At 41.5% G+C, this 21,170-nt stretch overlaps 1 protein-coding gene across 8 annotated transcripts in view; it reads left to right on the forward strand.

Moving 5' to 3' along the window:
• Positions 1–21,170, forward strand: part of AIG1 (androgen induced 1) — a 203,065-nt gene that overhangs the window by 133,146 nt on the left and 48,749 nt on the right. For 5 of the 8 annotated variants that reach the window (XM_053460886.1, XM_053460885.1, XM_053460887.1 and 2 more), the window contains one exon: positions 17,716–17,831. In XM_053460886.1, coding sequence (XP_053316861.1) covers positions 17,716–17,831 — 116 coding nt within the window. The remainder of the gene's footprint in view (positions 1–17,715; positions 17,832–21,170) is intronic. The other 3 variants (XR_008351156.1, XR_008351155.1, XM_053460889.1) reach the window with 2 other exon arrangements.

Below are 21,170 nucleotides of genomic sequence, written 5' to 3' on the forward strand. Positions count from 1 at the left end.
CGTCTTTGAACCCTCTCCAGTTCCACTATATCTTTCTTGTACACTGGTGCCCAGTACTGTACACAGTATTCCATGTGTGGTCTGACTAGTGACTTGTACAATGGTAGAATTATTTCCTTGTCATGGGCATCCATGCCCCTTTTGATGCACCCCATGATTTTATTTGCCTTAGCAGCAGCTGCCCGACACTGGTCGCTACAGGTAAATTTACTGTTAACCAAGACTCCTAAGTCCTTTTCCATGTCAGTCGTCCCCAGTGTTTTCCCATTTAATACATATTCCCAGCCTGGATTTTTCTTCCCCATGTGCATAACCTTACATTTATCTGTGTTGAACCTCATCTGCCACATCCCAGCCCAAGCCTCCAACCTATGCAGATCCATTTGTAATCGTGCACTGTCCTCTATTGTGTTAACCACGCTACAGAGCTTAGTATCGTCTGCAAAGATTGATACTTTACTATACAATCCCTCTACAAGCTCATTAATAAATATATTAAAAAGAATAGGACCCAAAACTGACCCCTGTGGTACCCCACTAGTAACAGTCACCCACTCAGAGTATGTACCATTAATAACCACCCTCTGTTTCCTATCACTGAGCCAGTTACTTACCCACATACACACATTCTCCCCCAGCCCAAGCATTCTCATTTTATGTACCAGCCTTTTATGTGGCACCGTATCAAATGTTTGATATCTATCTCCCGATTATCTCCCGTCTTGACTACTGTAACTCTATCTTAGCCGGTCTCCCTCTTAACCATCTCACCCCTCTACAATCCACCATGAATGCTGCTGCCAGACTCATCTTCCTCTCCCATCGCTTTTACGAATGTCTCTCCCCCTCTGTCGGTCTCTTCACTGGCTGCCTGTGTGCTTCAGGACTCACTTCAAAATCCTCACTCTTACTTTCAAAGCCCTTCACAGCGGTTCCCCTCCCTACACCTCCTCTCTCATCTCTAAATGCACACCTAACCGGTCTCTCCGCTCATCCAATGATCTCCTTCTATCCTCTCCTCTGATTTCTAGCTCTCATGCCCGCTTACAAGATTTCTCAAGGGCTGCCCCTATCCTCTGGAATGCCCTCCCCCGGTCTATCCGTCTCTCCCCCTGCCTTTATTCCTTCAAAAAAAAAAAAATCGCTCAAGACCCACTTCTTTAAGGATGCTTACAACATAGCACACTGATGGCCTCCCATACTCCCATATTCCTTTAGCTCACCTTTCCTAGTCCCTCTCCTGCAATACTTTTACTAGTGTGGCTGGTCTATCCCTAACAATGGCACTTTTGCCTATTGTGTAATATACCCAACTCCCTCTAGACTGTAAGCTCTTTTGAGCAGGGCCCTCCTCACCTGTTGTCTCTGTTAGTCAATTTGTAATGTAACATACTACTTGTTATATCCTGTCTACCCATTGTACAGCGCTACGGAATTTGATGGCGCTATATAAAATAATAAATAATAATAATCTATGACATGGGTGGGGTTTAGTAATGCTAAGCAAACATTCTTTGCTGTGAAGTTGACCCAGTAGCGTACCTAGCGGGGGGCGGGGGGGGGGCGGTCCGCACCGGGTGCCGCTCATCAGGGGGGTGCCAACTTGCCGGCACCCGGCACCCCTCCAGAGACGGACAGTAATGTCCGCCGCTAGAGGAGCAGGCTCGCAAGAGAGCGGTATCGGAGGTCTTTAACAGACCTCCGATTCTGCTCCCTTGCGATCCGCGCGGCAACTGCTGCTGTGCAGAGGGCACTGTGGGCGCGGCTTCAGTGCCGCCGGGATCTGACAACAAACCCCGGCGGCACTGAAGCCGCGCCCACAGTGCCCTCTGACCCGGAAGAAGACAGAAGAAGAGGAGCGAAGAGGAAGACTGTAAAAAGATAAGACTGCTGTAAGAAGAAAAGAAGTAGAAAAGAAGGTAGGAAATCATTCATTAAGACTGAGTGACAGTGAGAGTGGATTGGTATGTGTGGAATCTGTGGATTGGTATATGTGTGGATTGGTATATGTGTGGATTAGTATGTGTGGAATCTGTGGATTGGTATGTGTGGAATGTGTGGAATCTGTGGATTGGTATGTGTGGAATCTGTGGATTGGTATGTGTGGAATCTGTGGATTGGTATATATGTGTGGATTGGTAAGTGTGTGAGAGTGATGGGTGTTATGCTGTACCATTTCCAATGTCTTTTTCATTATAATTATGCTCTAAAGTACATCATAACTCCCATCACTCTATACTGTTCCGTACAGTGGCAATGCTGGGAGACAGAGGCCTTGCACCCCCACCGCAGGGTGCTGGTCAGGTTCTATGTGGGCAATGTGGACGCTGGCTTTGGGGTGTGCAATCTGTGATCTATGCCTGTAATTTAGGGTGTTTTATCTATAACTTTAATGCTGAGTTTTTATGTGAATTCCAATTGATCAATACCTGAAAAGCTGGGTTTGTGTGTTAATGTGTTGGTCTATATCTGCTATGCTATGTTTCTATACATTATTTATGTTTACCAGCAAATACAGGATTTGTATGTCTTATTCAGTTGATCAATACCTGGGGTGCTGTTTCCATGTGTTGTTTATTTGATCTATACCTTCAGTGCTGAGTGATTTCCAGTTGATCTATACCTGCAATGCTGGGTTTGTGTGTTCTGTTGATTTATACCTGCAATGCTATGTTTCCATACATTATTTATGTATACCTGTAAATACAGGATATTTATGTCTTATTCAGTTGCACGTGCTGTTTCCATGTGTTGTTTATTTGATCTATACCTGAACTACAGGGAGTAATTAAAAGAGAGTTGTGGTTTAGTGACGTAGGGGACAAATGGACTTTGGGGATGATTACGGGGTCACGGTGCAGTCAGAAGAAGGGAAGGCTGTACTGACTCTCACAGTCTTCCCCTGATCTGCAGTTGAGGGCAGTACAACATAATCCCTATCACTAAACATCGATCTAGACATTTACAATAATGCAGCATAACCCCTACCACTATATACTAAGCCAGACACTGAAGTGGTAGGCCTACACCACATCAATGGCTTTGTATATAGTGATATGGGTTATGCTGCATTATTGTAAATGTCAGGCTCAATGTATAGTGATATGGATTACGCTGCCCCACCGTCAATGTGTGCTCACTATAAAGTGATAGGTGTTATCCTGTATCACCGGCAATGTGGGCCTCAGTATATATTAACAGTTATGTTGTACCACCGTCAGCGCGTGCCTCAGTATATAATGGAAACAGTTATGTTGTACTACTGTCAGCGCGTGTCTCAGTATATAATGATAGCAGTTGTGCTGCACAACTGTCAATGTCTGCCTCAGTGTATAATGATAGTTATGTTGTACTACTATAAGTGTCTAGCTCAGTATATAAAGATAGCGGTTATGCTGTACCACCATCAATATCTGGCTCAGTTATAGTGATAGGTGTTATGCTGTTCCACTGTAGTATCTGGCTCAGTGTATAGTGATAGGAGTTATGCTGTTTCACTGTAATGTTTGCCTCAATATATAATGAAATTACTTAAGCTGCACCACCGTCAATGTCTGTCTCAGTATAGAGTGATAGGCATTATGCTGTACCACCGTCACTGCCTGGCTCAGTATATAGTGATAGGTGTCATGCTATACCACAGTCAGTGTCTGGTTCATATGGTATATATAATCATGAGTAGACATGGCAAGACCACTATATATGCAAATGCTTAAATAAAAAGAGAACAATGTTATGGTGACTCCTGATTATAATATCGGAATTTTTTTTAGTTTATAGTGTCTTTAGCTGCTTAGCCAGTACTTAATTTGTAATGTTTGTCACTCATTTGTTAGGTCTTCTTAGAAACTTGTTGTGTTTGTTGTTTTTTTGGGGGGTTATTAAAGAAAGCACTATTATATGTTCAGTAAATGTTATTTAAACATATTTATTTTACTTATAAGTTATTAATTTATTTTTTCAGATTTCTTGTTGTTTACAGTTGACATACAGTTTACAAATTGGTGCAATAAATATTCTTGCCAACATAATTTTGTAGATGTCTTTACATTTGGGGGGGGGGTGCCACTTACAGGATCCGCCCCGGGTGCCAAATACTCTAGGTACGCCCCTGAGTTGACCCCTAATCTACAGTTATGGTCCAGTTTCTCACTAACCAAATCAGCTGTTTACTTTGACCTATTCCCTCTACCATATATATAACAGGGTCTTCTACAGAAGAATACTACCTCCCAGCACATCAGACGTTTATCACCAGAATGCAGAAAACATTTAACCGTCTGTTACCCATACTCCTCACATCCTTATATTGCACAAAGGTATAATTGAATAATGCCTTATGAAGGTTCACAAGATTAAGGATTGAACTTGATTGACTTTAGGTCAACCTAAATGACTATGTTTCCTTCTTCTAACAAAATTATTTTCAGTAACTTATAAATACTAGACTTGCGCATTCGTCTTCGGGCGAACATGGAAACGAGCACGAAGAGGCTGTTTTTTTGTTTGTTCCAAAGACACGCCGAAGAGAATACAGTGCCGGCAAAACGTAGGAGAAGACCTTCGTCTTCTCCTACGTTTTGCCGGCACTGTATTCTCTTCGACTGCAGCTCACAACCACGAAGAATCGAAGATCGTCTTCGTTTTTGCCGCACAACCGCCAAAATTTCAAACAGGAGTGAGCTGATCCTTGTCTGTCCAATCAGCTCGCTCGTGTGACATCACGCTAAGGTTCTCATCCAATGCCTGTGCTGCTGTTTTTTTGAATTCTGAAACCGCCTTTATAAGACCAGAGCTTGCCTGAGAGATCCATTCATTTTTCGCTGTGACAGTACACTGCTGTGCTGTGCTGCATCCGAGCGTTACAGAGAGAGATAGTTCTGTTCTGTGTGAGACTGCCATTTCTCACAGTGTACTGTGTTCAGTTCTACTGAATTAATAATTTTATTAATTTAGTCATTTGTTTATTTAATTTTTTTTCAGTGCTTCTGTGATCTGTCTGTCATCAACTGTGTAGTGCTGTTGAGTTGACAGTGCACCCAGTGCCTCACTGGCACTGGGGTGCCCTTGCCCTGGGCTGGCACTGCCTATTTTGCCTGTCCTGTCTTCACTTAGGTAAATTAAATAATAGAATTTATAAATAATAATTTAATAGAATATGTAATAATTTAATACATTATATTATATACATTTGTCAGCCATATATATATACTATAGTATACTAGTGTAGAGTGTACTGTAGACATTCAAGACATCTACTAGTGTCTAATCTAAAATCATATTAGTATTATATAATTCATTTTAGCTAGCTTAATAGTTAATAAGCTATAAATAAAATTAATAATTAATAATTAGCTTATAGTTCAGCTAATCTTATTAGTACTGGTGCTGCAGCTCTTTAGTTTGTGCTTTGTTTTAGCAACAGCAAGAGACCAAGTCAATTTTTCTTAATTAATAATATTTAATTTTATTTCATTTGTTTTGCTCACCTCAGTCCATCAGTGACGTGAACTTGTTGGGCTAGTGAGTGCAGCCGCATAAGTGCTGTGTTCTTTTTTGATCAGCAAGCAGTGACGTTAACTGTTTTGCAAAGATTTTCTCATTTATTTTACATTTTATTTTAATTTTATTAAAAGTACCCTTAGTGTTTTGCTCACCTCAGTCCATCAGTGAAGTGAACTTGTTGGGCTAGTGAGAGCAGCCGCATAAGTGCTGTGTGTTTTTGTTCAGCAAGCAGTGAAGCTAACTGTTTTGCTGTGACATTTTATTTCTAATTTCTTTTCAAGAAAGATTGACTGTGTGACGACAACAACTGTACTAAGCAAAGCTTCTAGGTACTAGCTGTAGTACTAAAATAATTCTAATCTTTAATCTTAATCTATAATATATTATATAACATAATATAATATAAATTCTAATTCATAATCCATAATATAAGTAATTCTTCTAATATATATTATATAACATAATATAATAAATTCTAATTCATAATCTATAATATATAAGTAATTCTTTCTAATTCATAATCTATATTCTATCTATAATCCATAATATAAGTAATTCTCATCTATTAATAATATTATATAACAACCTCACTTTAGCTTAGTGGGCTTGAGAGCGTCTGCCTAGAGTTAGACTACAATACTAAGGAATATAGTTTAGGCTTAGCATAGTAGTAGGCTAGGCTCTTAGGCCCGTGTAAATTCAAATTAAAAATAAAATACTGCTAGTTAATATAGTTAATCTTGAGTTAATAATTTAAATAACTTGAGCACTTTGGCAGATTGCACACAACAGCACAGTGCAGTTGTGCATAGTTTTACTTTTTCAGCAGTAGCACTGAAGAGAACTTCCTCTAATTTTTTTGTCTTTAATTTTTTAGCCTCTTTTTTTTATTTATTTTTTTATAGTTTTTTTTAAACACTACACTACACACACACAACACAAAATTTGAAATGGATCCTCCTTTTGGGACTAAGGAGGGACAAGCTCCATCTACCACCACCACCAGTTCTAAGATGCAGCCTTTGCGTCAGTCTAGTCGGCCAAGTAGGCCAAGCTCTCGCTTATCATTTGGGGAAGCATTGCTTGAAGGATCATCAAGTAAAGGAAAGGCATCAAAAGCAGGCAGTAGTAGTGCTGCCAGGCCCACAAGCTCTATGGTTTTTTACGGAAGCCTAAAGCACCAGAAGCACATTCAAAGTTAAAGGGTAGCACAACTAGTACTTCTACTAGCCCAGTGCCTTTTGCCCCAAGCAGCATCTTCCCCATCCACAAGCAGCATGCAAGGTACCAAGCAGAGCCAAATTAGCAGCAAGACTCAGAGGGGTTTTCCCCAAACCAAAGCGATCTCATTACTTCGTAGGGAAAACCACCACCACCACCTCTACCGCCACTAGTGCTGCGCCTACTGTTCCCACCGGTACCGCCACGACATGTCCTCCTAGTACCTCTAGCAAGCCACCAAGTCCTTACAATATTTTTGTAAAGACAGTTAGAGGGAGGGCTACACATAGTGGAACTCCACCTAGCGAGGTAGCAGAGGAGCCTGAGACTGAGAGGCCAAGTGCAGAGTCTGTTCTTCCTGCTCGCACTACTACTAGTCACGATATCAGTCTTAGCGCCAGCCTAGCAGGAATTCCATTTGATCTGGCTAATGAAGAACTAGACTATGAGCCTGAGGAAGTAGAGGAGATGAGTGGTCAGGAATCAGATTCCTCAGGGAGCAGTGTCCAAATGACTAGTGCACAATTTTCCCCTGAGCCTCCACCTTCTCTGCTACGATCATCACCATCACCAGCAGCAAAACCTACCAAATCTGGTAGAGTTAAAGCAATTAGCAGTCCCACTATGGCCAGTACTGGTACCACCAGTGCCACCACCACTAGTTCTGCCTCTGTTCATCCACCCCGAGCAGTAGAAGCAGCACCCAAGGCACACTCCAAGGCTATGCGCGGGGCGCACTTTGAAAATGTTGAAGAAGGGCACTATGGAAAGTGCAAACATTGTGGGAAGCTAATAAGCAGAGGGAAAGTGTCTGGCCATTTTACCAGTGCTAGCATGAAGCATCACCTCAGCGCTCAACACAACGCTGTGCTATTGGGGAAAGATGCAGAAGTAAAACTTAGTGCAGGCAGCATAGCTGGTGGCCGTGGTACTACAACTAGTACCATCTCCAGAGAGAGTGGAAAAACCCCAACAGCTGCTTCTCAGCCAATAGCAGCAGCAGCAGCTAATGCTGGCAGCCAGAGACCAAGGCAGGTTGGAGCACTGCATGTCCAGCCCACTCTGGAACAATTTGTGGCATTCCACTCGAAGAGAACAATGCCCAAACAGCAGGCCAATAAAGTAACACGACTTACTGGTCAGTTCATTGCTGTTGGAGGGGCATCCTTCTCCATGATTGAAGGGGAGCCTTTCAAACAATTGATGGCGGCTGTGGCTCCACAATATACAGTTCCGTCACGTTCCACTTTCAGTAGGAACATTGTCCCCTCATTGTATTGGTCCTGTGTTTCAGCAGTGAAAGAGGAGCTTTCCAAGGCTGCTCATCAGTCTGTTCATTTCACAACAGATTTGTGGAGTGCACCTAGTGGGCAGCATGCCTTTCTTTCTTTGACAGCACACTGGTGGCAGCCCGGTGTGCCCAAGGAAGCTGCTGCAGCAGGCTACCGATCATTCCTTCTCCATGCAGAAGTGATGGATGAAAAGCACACTTCCGAAAATATTCTGCATGCAATGAGGAAAATGTTTAGCCTTTGGGTGGGAGCAGAGGTGGGCACCAATGTTGAAGTTGGTTTTGTGGTAACTGACGGAGGTGCCAATATGCTGAAAGCGCTGCGAGATGGTCATATTGTTGGTGTGCGCTGTGCAGCCCACATCATCCATCTTTTAGTGAAGGCAGCAATGTCAGAAGGAACTAATGTAGCAGCAGTAGTTCTGTCCCGCTGCAGAAAGATCGCTGGGAACTTTCATCATAGTGTTAAAGCTAGCCAACTTTTGAGGGAAGAGCAAGAGAGGTCAGGTCTTCCCTACGACAGGATGTCAGTACGCGGTGGAACCCCACTTTAGACATGCTGGAGAGGATTTTGGAGCAGCAGAGGGCAATCCATAATCTTGCCTCAGAGCATAATATTGGGATTACATCTCCACTGAATAGGGAGGATTGGACAGTGATCACCCAGCTAGTGACAGTCCTTAAACCATTCAGGGATGCCACTGAAAATTTAATCTCAAACACTACCAGTCTGGCCCAGGTAATCCCAGTGTTCTCCCATCTAGGCAGCAAGATGGAGGTGTTCCTTGAAAACCATGAGGCTGTTCAAGGTGGCACTCTACATCCTGACGTAGCAGCCATAGTCAGGAAGCTGAAGGATCTGCTAAAAGTACTCCTTCGCAAACGCATGGAAGAGAGTCCCGAAATGATGCTAGCGTGCCTTTGCGATCCAAGAATTAAGGGAAAGCTAGTAATGAAATTCAATGTTCTCAGTAGCTACCGGGAGCAATTGGTTAACAAGGTGCGTGACTGGTAGCGTAAAATGGGAATGCTGTCCGAGGAGGGAGAGGTGCAGGAGGAGGAAGAGATGATGTGGTCTGCTACTCCTAGCAGCAGCATCAGCAGCAGTTCCACAAGCATCACAACACAGCTGAGTGGAGCAGCTGTGTTTTGGGAAGAGGCACTTGGGAGTATAGTTGGACCATCTGACAGAGCTAGCAGCAGAAAGGAGAGTAGTGCTGCTGAAATGGTCAAACTTTACCTCTGTGAAGTTCCTTCTGCACCTAATGTTGATCCTCTTAGCTACTGGGATGAAAAGAAGAGTGTGTGGCCTGCACTCAGAGCCGGCCTTAAGTGTTCGGGCACTCTGTGCAGACTACTCCTCAGGTGGCCCCATCCCCAAAAAAAGAAAGGAAAGAAATCTTGTAACAAACAACTAGCTTTCATTAAAGATAGTTTATGTGCAAGTGCAAACAAGTACAGTAATATATAACTGGAAACAATGGACACAATAATATACATTAAATACAAGGAAAAAACAGCTAATCTGCTGTAACAAAAACGCCTAGCATGCAATTACTCCCTCTGCTAGCATACCAAACAAAATTGCCACACTGCCTGCAGATTAGGGGAAGACAGTGATAGTCAGTGCAGTATTCCCTCCTTCTCACCCTGACCATGAAGATGATCCTTTCCTTCCTCCCTGTAAACTATATATCAAACACATATAAACAGCACTTGCATGTATAGATCACATACAAACCCTATATGTGGTATAGATCAACAGAATCAACACAAAAACCAAGCTTTGCAGGTATAGATCAATTGAAAATCACATGTTAACTCAGTCTTAAAGGTATAGATTAAATAAACAGAATCAGATATACAATAATAATGTATGGAAACAGAGCGTACCAGATACAGATCAACAGAATTACACACACTCAGCTTTGCAGGTATAAATCAAATGGAATTCACATATAAACTCAGCATTAAAGGTATAGATAACCCCCTAAATCACAGGGATTGATCACAGGTTGCACACCCCAAAGCCAGCCCTGGTGTCCACATCTCCCACATAGAACCTGATCAGTACCCAGATTACACACATGTTACAGCCTGAGCCAACTTTGTCGCCTAACAGCCCACCCTTCATGTGTCATCTTTGCATTTCCCCAAATCACTTAAACATCCATGATAGACACAAACACTTACACAGTTACTCACTCATTCACACAAATCATTAACACATATTCATTAATGCAGTCTCACAAATCATTCAAGCAATTCATCCACACATTAATTCATTAATTCCCGTACGCATTCACACTACCCCCTCTCCCCATCTACCCCTCCCCTTCTTATTATCTGCCCCTGCTCACTATGTACCCCCTCTCCCCTTCTGACAATCTATCCCATCTCCCCCTTCTCACTGCTTTCCCCCTCTGCTCCTTCTCACTATCTACCACCTCTGCCCCTTCTCACTGATTGCCCCCCTCTGCCCCCTCTCACTGATCCCCCCCTCTGCCCCTTCTCACTGATTGCCCCTTCTCACTATCTACCCCCTTCCCCTACTTCCCATTATCATTACTTACTTTGTTGCCGGAGTCATGGAGAGTGAGGGGCGCCAAGCGGTTGCTGAAAACTTCACGAGCGACCGCTCGGCGTCCCTGCCCGGGACTTAAAATTAAAACACAGTTTTTTTTGTTTTGTTTTTTTAAAACTTTATTTAACATGGAGGATGTTAAATAAAGTTTAAAAAAAAAACGATGTTTTAATTTAAGTCCCAGGCAGGCACCCCTGCTGCTGCGGCGCCCTGTGCCGGCCCACTCTCATGGGTTGCGCAGCAGCTTCTATCATGTCCGCCAACCACTGTTCAAAGTGAGTGCGTGTTTTCTATGACTGGAAACATGCTGAGTCCACAGCGCTCACGCATGGCACCTCATCTGATGGAGCAGATTGCCTTTCTTAAATTCAATCTGCCCAAGTTGGGTTACCCAGCTCTTAGCTTGGAAAGTTAATTTTCTTTCTCTAATGTTCAAGGTAGTTTCTCCCCCTGGTTGCACGTGTTTGCGGTGTGGCAACGTCTGCTACCTCCGCCGGTGTAGCTAATTTATGCTAGGGCCTAGTGTCTGAGTTCTGTAAGTCCGCTCCCAAACGCCTAGGACTGACAGTGTTTGGATGCTTTGCTCGGGGATGAAACAGGTGAGCGGGTCGCCAATTGCCCACTCATTCGCCTTTCCCAATGCTGCTGCTGGTGGTGGTGCCAGCGTCTCTTCTTTGCCAGTTCGCTTCCTGGCTAGTGTCATGCCTCAAATGTCCCTAATGGTAAGGGTAGTTTCTCCCCCTTGGCTGCGTCTGTTTGCGGTGTGGCAACGCCTGCTACCTCCGCCGGTGTAGCCAGCTTACACTAGGGCCTTGTGTCTGAGCTCTGTAAGTCCGCTGCCAAACGCCAAGGACTGACAGTGTTTGGATGCTTTGCTCTGGGGTGAAACAGGTGAGCGGGTCGCCAATTGCCCACTCATTTGCCTTTTCCATATTTCAATGCTGCTGGTGGTGGTGCCAACGTCTCTTCTCTGCCAGTTCGCTTCCTGGCTAGAGTCATGCCCAAAATGTCCCTAATGGTAAGGGCAGTTTCTCCCCCCTGGCTGCTTCTGTTTGCGCTGTGGCAACGCCTGCTACCTCCCCCAGAGTAGCCAGCTTACGCTAGGGCCTAGTGTCTGAGCTCTGGAAGTCCGCTGCCAAACGTCTAGGACTGACAGTTGTTTGGATGCTTTGCCCTGGGGTGAAACAGGTGAGTGGGTCGCCAATTGCCCACTTATTCGCCTTTTCCATTTCCTTTTCCATTTCCATTTCATTTTTTTCCGTTTGATACACAACCTACCAAACATAACACATAACACAGTGACATAACACATAACACACATGACACACGTACAATTCACAAATCACAAGGACCTTTCCTCCTGTTATTTGCCCTGGCCTTCACTTCTACACTCACTAGCATTAACGCTATAACTCACACTTTACCCTATAACATTTTTCCATCCACATACCTGCCAACAGACCCAACTTTTTCAGGGACAGTCCTGCTTTTTGCCTGTCCCATCAAATTTAGCTAAACTAGGTATGCTAGTGCACATAGGTATAGCTGGGTAGGGTAGCACTACAACATTAAATAAATAATATAATAAAGGAAATAATAATAAATATAACTTTAAAATAAAATTAAATAAACCCCAATTTTTTTTTTAACACCCATTAAAATTAAAATTAAATTATTATTTAGACATAATACATCTTTAACCAAAACAGTGCACTGCTAATAATCTTAAACATAACCGTACATTAACCCTAAGCTATTTTTTTTGTTCTTGTCCAACATTTTTCCATTCGCATACCTGCCAACACACCCAACATTTTCCTGGACAGTCCTGCTTTTTTCCAGTCCTGTCCAGTAAAAGTTGGGTTGTTGCAAAGTATGCCGTTATAAATAGGTAGCAAACTAGCAAATGTATGTATTTAAAAGTGGTCCAAAATCGATTTAAAAATGTAAAATAATCCCTATTCTTTTATTAAACATCTATGGATGTGTGACTGTGTATGATGAAAAGGAGGCCAAGTTCCTTGGAGCATTTGTCTAGGTCTCAGACAAAGACAACTGCTCGGAGGAACTTGGCCCTCACTTTCGGGCAATGTGTATTGTGTACAGTACACCTCGGTACGTGTGGTCGTTTCGGCAGGGGGCCCGCCTGCCATCAACGAATGAAGTGCATTTTGCAGTTCTGCAATTCATTTGTTGATGCCAGACCAGCCCCCTTCCGGCGACCAATAGAGTCGCACACAAGTACCTTCACAGCACGAACACAACTGCTGCTGCTGCTGCTGCTCCGATGTGTAGCTGCAGCCGGGAGGAAAATGAAGATGAAATGAGCACGAAGAATGTCCACGAATATTCGCCGAAAAGAAGACAGGAACGGGCGAATATTCGCGGAATACGAAGATTTTTTTTTCTCCGAAGACGAACACGAAGAGCCCCCTGGTGCCCAAGTCTAATAAATACCACTTTAAATATTAAATTATTGAAGTATATAATATTTTTCAAATTTTACCATCTTGAGTTTGAAGGAACAAACATATACACCATATCTATTTAGTGTATCTTGTGTTGTACATTTGTCTGTAAAAACTATACTAGAACAATAACTAGTGATGGGAAGTTCGGATCATTAAAGTGAATCGGATCATTTCGACTCGTTCACTGAAATGATTAGATTCATGATCCGAATCTTCAGATCACTCAGTGTGACTCACAGGAGTTGTTTCCCAGTAGATCCGGATCTTACAGGGATTCTAATCATTCAGAGAGTATCACCATACTTTTATAAATAAATACATTAATAATCACAGCCCCCAGGATTTACATTCCCCCTTTACCTCTAACTGCACCTTAAGTTAACTTTATTAAATTAATTAAATTAACCCTCAGTATTAAATTAACCCTTAACACTCCATCAACCATAACTGCCCCTAAAATAACCCTAAACACCCCATTAACCATAACTGTCCCTAAATTAACCCGAAACACCCCATTAACCATAACTGCCCCTAAATTAACATTAAAGACCCCATCAATCATACCAATTTATTAGTAATTTATCTGGAGTACATGCAATTAATTTAGGAGCAGTTACGGTTAATGGGGTATCTAGGGTTAATTTAGGGGCAGTTAGTGTTGATGGGGTATTTAGGGTTAATTTAGAGGCAGTTATAGTTGATGGGGTGTTTAGGGCTAATTTAGGGACAGTTATGGTTGATGGGGTGTTTAGGGCTAATTTAGGGACAGTTATGGTTGATGGGGTGTTTAGGGTTAATTTAGGGACAGTTATGGTTAATGGGGTGTTGAGGGTTAATTTAATGCTGAGGGTTAATTTAATTAATTTAATAAAGTTAACTTAAGGTGCAGTTACAGGTAAAGGGGGAATCTAAATCCTGGGGGCAGTGATTATTAATGTATTTATTTATAAAAGTATGGTGATATTCTCTGAATGATTCGAATCCCTGTAAGATCTGGATCCCTGTAAGATTTGAATCACTGAATCATATGAATGATTTGAATCATATGAATCTCTGAACGACTCTCTGACTCTATGAGTCATCCTTCCTCTGTGAATTAATGAGCTGTAACCTGATCCCAGAGTCTGTGTCTGAGTGCTCTGCAGATGACTCGCTCTAGGATCAGTTTACAACTGCATGATTCACAGACTGAACTGCTACAAATGAATCGTTCAGTCTACTGAACCGACTCATCCGGATCACTAAAAAGATTCGGATCAAATTAACGATTCGTTCATGATCCGGACATCACTAACAAGAACACAGATAAATGTTTGGTATGTCTCTCTCTCTCTCTCTCTCTCTCTCTACAAAACCTAGCTCATATATCGTATACAATCTTTAACCCCTTGATGACAATTGCCGGTCCGGCAACAATCGGACGCCCGTTTTAAAAGCGTTTATCGTTGATCGCCTCCTAAACTTAAATGGTGTCGCTGGAATGCCTCGATCAGGAGGCATCCAGCGACACCAAACACTTACCTCTCGATGGGCTGTGACCGCTCCGGAGAACGGTCACAGCCGCAGCTGCCGGTGATCTTCGCCATCCGCAAGATGGTGGCGGCCCGGGAAAAAAAAACAATAAGGCTAGGTTTCCACTTGGGTTTTTGTCCGGCGTTTTTTTCTTGATGAAAAACGCCAGGAAAACTGCCAAGAAAACTGCCGCTGCATTTACCTGCGTTTTGGCGTTTTTTCTGCAGTTTTTTCTGGCGTTTTAGCCTTTCTGTGGAAATTGCTTTTTTTGACCTTAGGCAGTTTTTCCAGCCTTTACAAGTTAGAAGTTTCACCCAGCTAAAAGGGATTAGGATAAATGGCAAGTATCTGCCCTCTCCTGCTGTCATTTACTTGGTAGACCCTTTTGTCTCTTTTCTGTGGTTTGTAAGGCATGCTTTATTTCGAATGTCTGCTCCTCTGGGAAGATTGGCCCCAAATGATGGTGCATATTGTTTGCTGTTGCTTTTGGCACGTAGGATCCGGTCGCGTATGTTTGTTTGTAATGGCATGTTTGTTCCAAATTCAAATTCAATATGAACCAGTCCAGGACTTTGTTTTGTGTGAAACTGTTTGTTTTCAGCCTATTTCTCGTAGGACACACAGATACTGGGTCCATCCTCTGCATTGTAACTGTGGAAAAAACGCCATAAAAAACGCCAAGGCAATAAACCCACATGGCTTTTTCATGGCGTTTTTTCTCTCCCATAGGCTTGGTTTCCATTGGGGTTTTTTTTGCTAAAAACGCCTATAAAAACGCCAATAGCGCCACCTGGCGTTTTTTTGTGAAAAACGCATGCAGCCAGATGTTAGCTGTAATTCAATAGGAAATCGCAAAATGCCATTTCCACTTGGCGTTTTTCTGTCTGGCGTTTTTTTAGTCCTCTTTGGCGTTTTTCTGCTTTTTTGGGCTCTGTGGCAGTTTTTCAAAACTGCAGCATGTTGACACTCTGGCGTTTTTTGCAAGAAATCTTGGCTTTTTTTCTCCAATAGAAGTCTATGGGAGAGAAAAAACGCCATGAAAAAGCCATGTGGGTTTATTGCCTTGGCGTTTTTTATGGCGTTTTTTCCACAGTTACAATGCAGAGGATGGACCCAGTATCTGTGTGTCCTACGAGAAATAGGCTGAAAACAAACAGTTTCACACAAAACAAAGTCCTGGACTGGTTCATATTGAATTTTACACCATTTGGAACAAACATGCCATTACAAACAAACATACGCGACCGGATCCTGCGTGCCAAAAGCAACAGCAAACAATTTGCACCATCATTTGGGGCCAATCTTCCCAGAGGAGCAGACATTCGAAATAAAGCATGCCTTACAAACCACAGAAAAGAGACAAAAGGGTCTACCAAGTAAATGACATCAGGAGAGGGCAGATACTTGCCATTTATCCTAATCCCTTTTAGCTGGGTGAAACTTCTAACTTGTAAAGGCTGGAAAAACTGCCTAAGGTCAAAAAAAGCAATTTCCACAGAAAGGCTAAAACGCCAGAAAAAACTGCAGAAAAAACGCCAAAACGCAGCTAAATGCAGTGGCAGTTTTCTTGGCAGTTTTCCTGGCGTTTTTCATCAAGAAAAAAACGCCGGACAAAAACCCAAGTGGAAACCTAGCCTAAAGGTGAAAAAAAGTTCGCTTGCAGGTTGAATACAGGTACTGCATTCACCATGCAAGTCAATGGAGCCCAGCTTTCTAATCACAGTGTGATTAGTAAAAATAAATTAAAAAATAAAATAAAATTAATAATAATTAGAAAAAAAAATAGTAAAAAAACAGTAAAATGTAAAAACAATTTCCCACTGATGTCACTATCAGGGGAACCTTCAAGTTGAAAAAAAATAAAATATATATAAAAAATATATTTTTTTGAGCAAGTCCTAAAATTGGCATATTAGCTTAAAACAATTCTCGCATGGAAAGAGTTAAAATACTGGCATATTTAATGCCCATGGGGTGTCTACTTTTAAAAAATGTATGATTCGATGGGGTAAATTGAATTGGCCGGGTTCAACAATGTCCCAAATAACACGGGGGGAAGGATGGCCACATATCTAATTTCCAATTAGAAAAATGCACACGTACCAAATGTGGCCTTTTAGTTCCCCCCAAAAAAGCGGCATAAACCAGGAGCTGTAAATTCATACATAACATAGGTGTGTGGGGGAAAAATACACACAAAAGAATACTACTGCAAACTTTGAAAAAATTCTGGTGGTAAAATGTGTGCATGCAAAGAGTTAAAATACCAGCATTTAAAATACCCTGGGGTGTCTAGTTTTCAAAAATATATGGCTTTATTGGGCATACTGAAATGGCCTGGCTCCAAGATGTACCAAATAGGGCATGGGCAGTGGATCCCCAAATGCCAAAGTTCAACATTGAAAAATGCGCATGCCCCAAATGTGGCCCTTTTGCCCCCAAACAGCCAGGCAAAACCATTCATGTGAGGTATCGCTGTACTCAGGAGATGTTGCTGAACACATATTGGGGTGTTTTGTGATAGTGACATATACGAGAACCTTTTAATTCATACCTGAAGTAAAATGTGTGTGGAAAAACAAATGCAAAAAAAATTACTACCATAAAGTTTGACAAAGGCTGATGGTAGAATTAGTGCTTTGAAAGAGTTAAAATACTAGCATTTGGAATATCCTGGGCTGTCTAGTTTTCAAAAATATATGACTTGATGGGGTAAATTGCATTGGCTGGCTTCAGCAGGTTGTTTCATTACCTTTTATAGATGAGTAAAAGATTTTCAACTAAAAGTCATTTTTTTCTAAATTTTTCACCATATTTTATACTTTTTTTAATAGTAAATCATATGATACAATCAAAACAATGTCATCTAAAGAAAGCCCTTCTTGTCCTGAAAAAAACAATATCTAATGTGTGTGGGTTCAGTACACGGGAAAGAAGAAAATTACAGCTAAACACGAGCAGCGCAGAAATGTTAAAAAGGCCGTTGTCACGAAGGGTACAAAAAGTAAAATCAGCCTTTGTCACGAAGGGGTTAAATAAGATAGATGTAAGCAATGAATATCATGTTGGGATGTTTACCTTTTCCTGCTCCAGATTTGCTGACACTTAATGTTATTTTTCTGTTTTTCTAGCATACAACAGTATTGCCTTTTATACTAATTGAGATGAGGACAACAAATCATCAGTATCCAAGCAGAAATGGAGGTATTGCTACAGTATGTGCCTTCTCTTTTGGTTATATATTATGGTAAGATTTCTCCATAACTATGTTTGGGTATACGTAATTTAGGATTTAATCAGTAACAAACCGAGTACCGGTATTTCATCCAGCACAACACCTGTTTTCCCAAAATTGCTTGCCAAACCTCACACAATATGTATTTGTTGCCCAATCCCATGTGAGCACTGATGCTACAACACTTTTTTCATGACCATTTTTTCCATAACTAATTTTTTTTGGACCAGTATTTTACTGGCTTTGTTAACTAGTGTTTTACAACATTTTCCATAAAACAACAGTTATATAAGTAGCTGAGTTGCTTTTTGGCATAACATTTTTTATGCATAATTGTATCGTTTTAATGTTTTTTTCACTGCCACTTTGCTCTATTAGTTTTAAAAGAAACTTTTTTGTCATGTAGGTAAAAGCTATTATGTGATGATAAAGAAAATAATGCAGATTAGGAGTGCTAATTACCGTATTTGCTCGATTATAAGACGAGGTTTTTTTCAGAGAAAATGCTATGAAAAATACCCCTCGTCTTCTAATCGGGGTCGTCTTCTAATCGAGAGAGAGAGAGAGAGAGAGAGAGAGAGAGAGAGAGAGAGAGAGAGAGAGAGAGAGAGAGAGAGAGAGAGAGAGAGAGAGAGAGAGAGAGGGTATAGGGTGTGTGTTAAATGGGGGCATAGGGCATTTCTGGAGTGGCAATAAGGGGGCATTTAATAGAGCACTCTGCCTCCTGAAATGCCTTATACCTCCCTATATGGCACTCTGCCCCATAATATGCCTTTTAACCCCCTAAATGCCAGAGTGGCATATAGGGGTATAAGGCATTTCTGGAGGCAGAGTGCTCTATACAATGCCTTTTAACTCCCTTAATGCCACTCTGCCTCCTGAAATGCCTTATACCTCCCTATATGCCACTCTGCCCCATAATATGCACTTTAACCCCCTAAATGCCAGAATGGGATATAGGGGTATAAGGCATTTCTGGAGGCAGAGTGGCACATAGGGGGTCAAAAGGCATACCATGGGGCACAGTGGCATATAGAGGGTTAAAAGGCATATCATGGGCCACAGTGCCATATTGGAGTGGCAAGCCTGGGGGCAGATGTGCGTAACTGGGGGACAGGTTGGAAAATACAAGAAATAAAAACAAAAAAAATATTTTTCTCAATCATAGCTTTTATTAAAAAAAATAGTTTACATGAATTAACATTTACTGGTAAAACTTTTTTTCCTTTGGGGTCGTCTTATATTCAGGCTTTTTCTTTTTTTCCTAAGTTAATATTCAGATTTTGGGGGGTCATCTTATAATCAGGGTCGTCTTATAATCGAGCAAATACGGTATTTTCATCTTTTCACCACTCACTCCTAACAGCAGTGCAACGTTGTGTTTTTATCACCAGTCTCATTTCATTCAGCATAGTGAGAGAAAATACAGTGTTTTATTTCATGTCCCACCAGAAGAAAATACCCTTGACTATATGGTTGGAGAGCTCAGAAACTTCCTTCTATTTTAGCAGAACTCCACACATGTGGAGTGCAAAACCAACTCTTTAGTGACACATTTTCCATGAAGTTCCCTTAAAAATACACTATGTGCTTATGAGATAGATATATTTTTGAAATTACATAACCTTAGGCTCAGGCCTATACTATATCGGCAAACTAGGTGGCTGCCTAGGTTCTGAAATGGTAAGTGGTGCCTTGCTTCTTAGGAGATTAGGCACCCTAGGACCCACCATGCTTCCACTGTGACATTGTTTTTTATAGCCAGTGAAGGTGCTCTTCTGATCATAAACGGGTTTATTTTTATCTTTGAAAATAATATATTTTCATAAGCTATGTGATCGTGTAGCTTTCTTTCAATATGCTGTTTTTGCTAATTATTTGTACCATTGTTTTTTCCCTTCTTTCCTTGGTAGGCCACTGAGAGTTTGGTTATTTTATATACATTTCCAGGGCCGTATGAAGGGTGTGGTGAGAGAGGCACTCGCCTCTGGCGTAGCTGCGAGGGGGCGCACAGCCACCCATTTAGCAGCTGCTAACCTTTCTCTTGTACCTTCGGTGGTAAGCCGACGGTCACTGGCTCTGGATTTTGGATATTTTTTTTACCACCTGTTGGTGAGTGTGTCTATATTATTGAGCCCTTTTTTATTACAAATGCGCTATCCCTTCCTGTCCCCACCCTTTTTGCTAATACTCCACTCTTCTAAATATGGGGGCAAGATCCACTTTTGTCCTTGTACACAGACACTCATAAGATTTGCTGCTATCCAAAGTTGTTAGTAAAAGATTCCATAGAATTACTAACCAAAGATTGCATTTGATCATACATATGTTCACAAAATATACAATGTAGGCAAGAAAATAGAAATTATATTACCAAACCCGCTTGATCTGCAGCTTCTAGTTCTAGCGGAAGCTATATTAATAGAAATTTAACATGAATTAAAATTAGATTGCATTAAATACCCAAGCTTCACTGGAAAAAACACACATTTAGCCACTAGTGATAGTAAGTTTGGATCAGTAAAGTGAATCGTTTATTTCGAGTGATTCATTGAAATGAACTGATTCATCGGTTCACTCAATCTGACTTACAGCAGTTACTGCTTCCCAGTCGCTCCCTGCAGTCACACCGACGATTGACCCTGCCCCTTTCCTTATAGTCTATGAATCCTGCCTTCTACAGCAATGTAATATGTGTCCACATTACTCAGCAACTCAACTCAGAGTTAGTATAAGATTAAAATTTGGGGCGCTGAAAGTTAGGGGAGGTGGGTTAATTTAGGGGCAGTTACAGTTAATGGGGTCTTTAGGTTTAGTTTAATGGTGAGAACTGAGGAGTTAAATTAATTTTATAAGGTTAACTTAAGGTATAGTTAGAGTTAAATGGGCGTAAACTAAGGGGAATCTAAATCCTGGGGGCAGTGAAGATTAATCCTGTATCTAGATATTGTGTCAGTGTACTGTATACTGATGACTTGAATATGCTATATAAGGTCTGAATCAATTAACTGGTAGCTCTCTGAACGATTCTTTGAGTCAGTGAACCGATGACTCATAGTTCCTCTGAACTATTCAGTGAATGAGTCAGTGAACCGAAGAGCTATAACCTGATCTCTGAGTCTGCGTGTTGTGCATATGACTCACTCTAGGATCATATTACCAGTGCACAGACACAGACTGAATGTTACAAATGAATCCTTCAGTCTACTGAACTGATTCATCGGTTTCATTGAAAAGAATGGGTTCAAAAGAACGATTCGTTCATGAACTGGACATCACTTTTAGCCACTGTAGATGGTAAGGATTGAGTAATTATAGTAGTGTAATTAGAGCAAAACATCTCTGTATTTG

This window comes from Spea bombifrons, chromosome 3 (assembly GCF_027358695.1).
Source record: "Spea bombifrons isolate aSpeBom1 chromosome 3, aSpeBom1.2.pri, whole genome shotgun sequence".
In the NCBI taxonomy this organism is placed as follows: Eukaryota; Metazoa; Chordata; class Amphibia; order Anura; family Pelobatidae; genus Spea; species Spea bombifrons.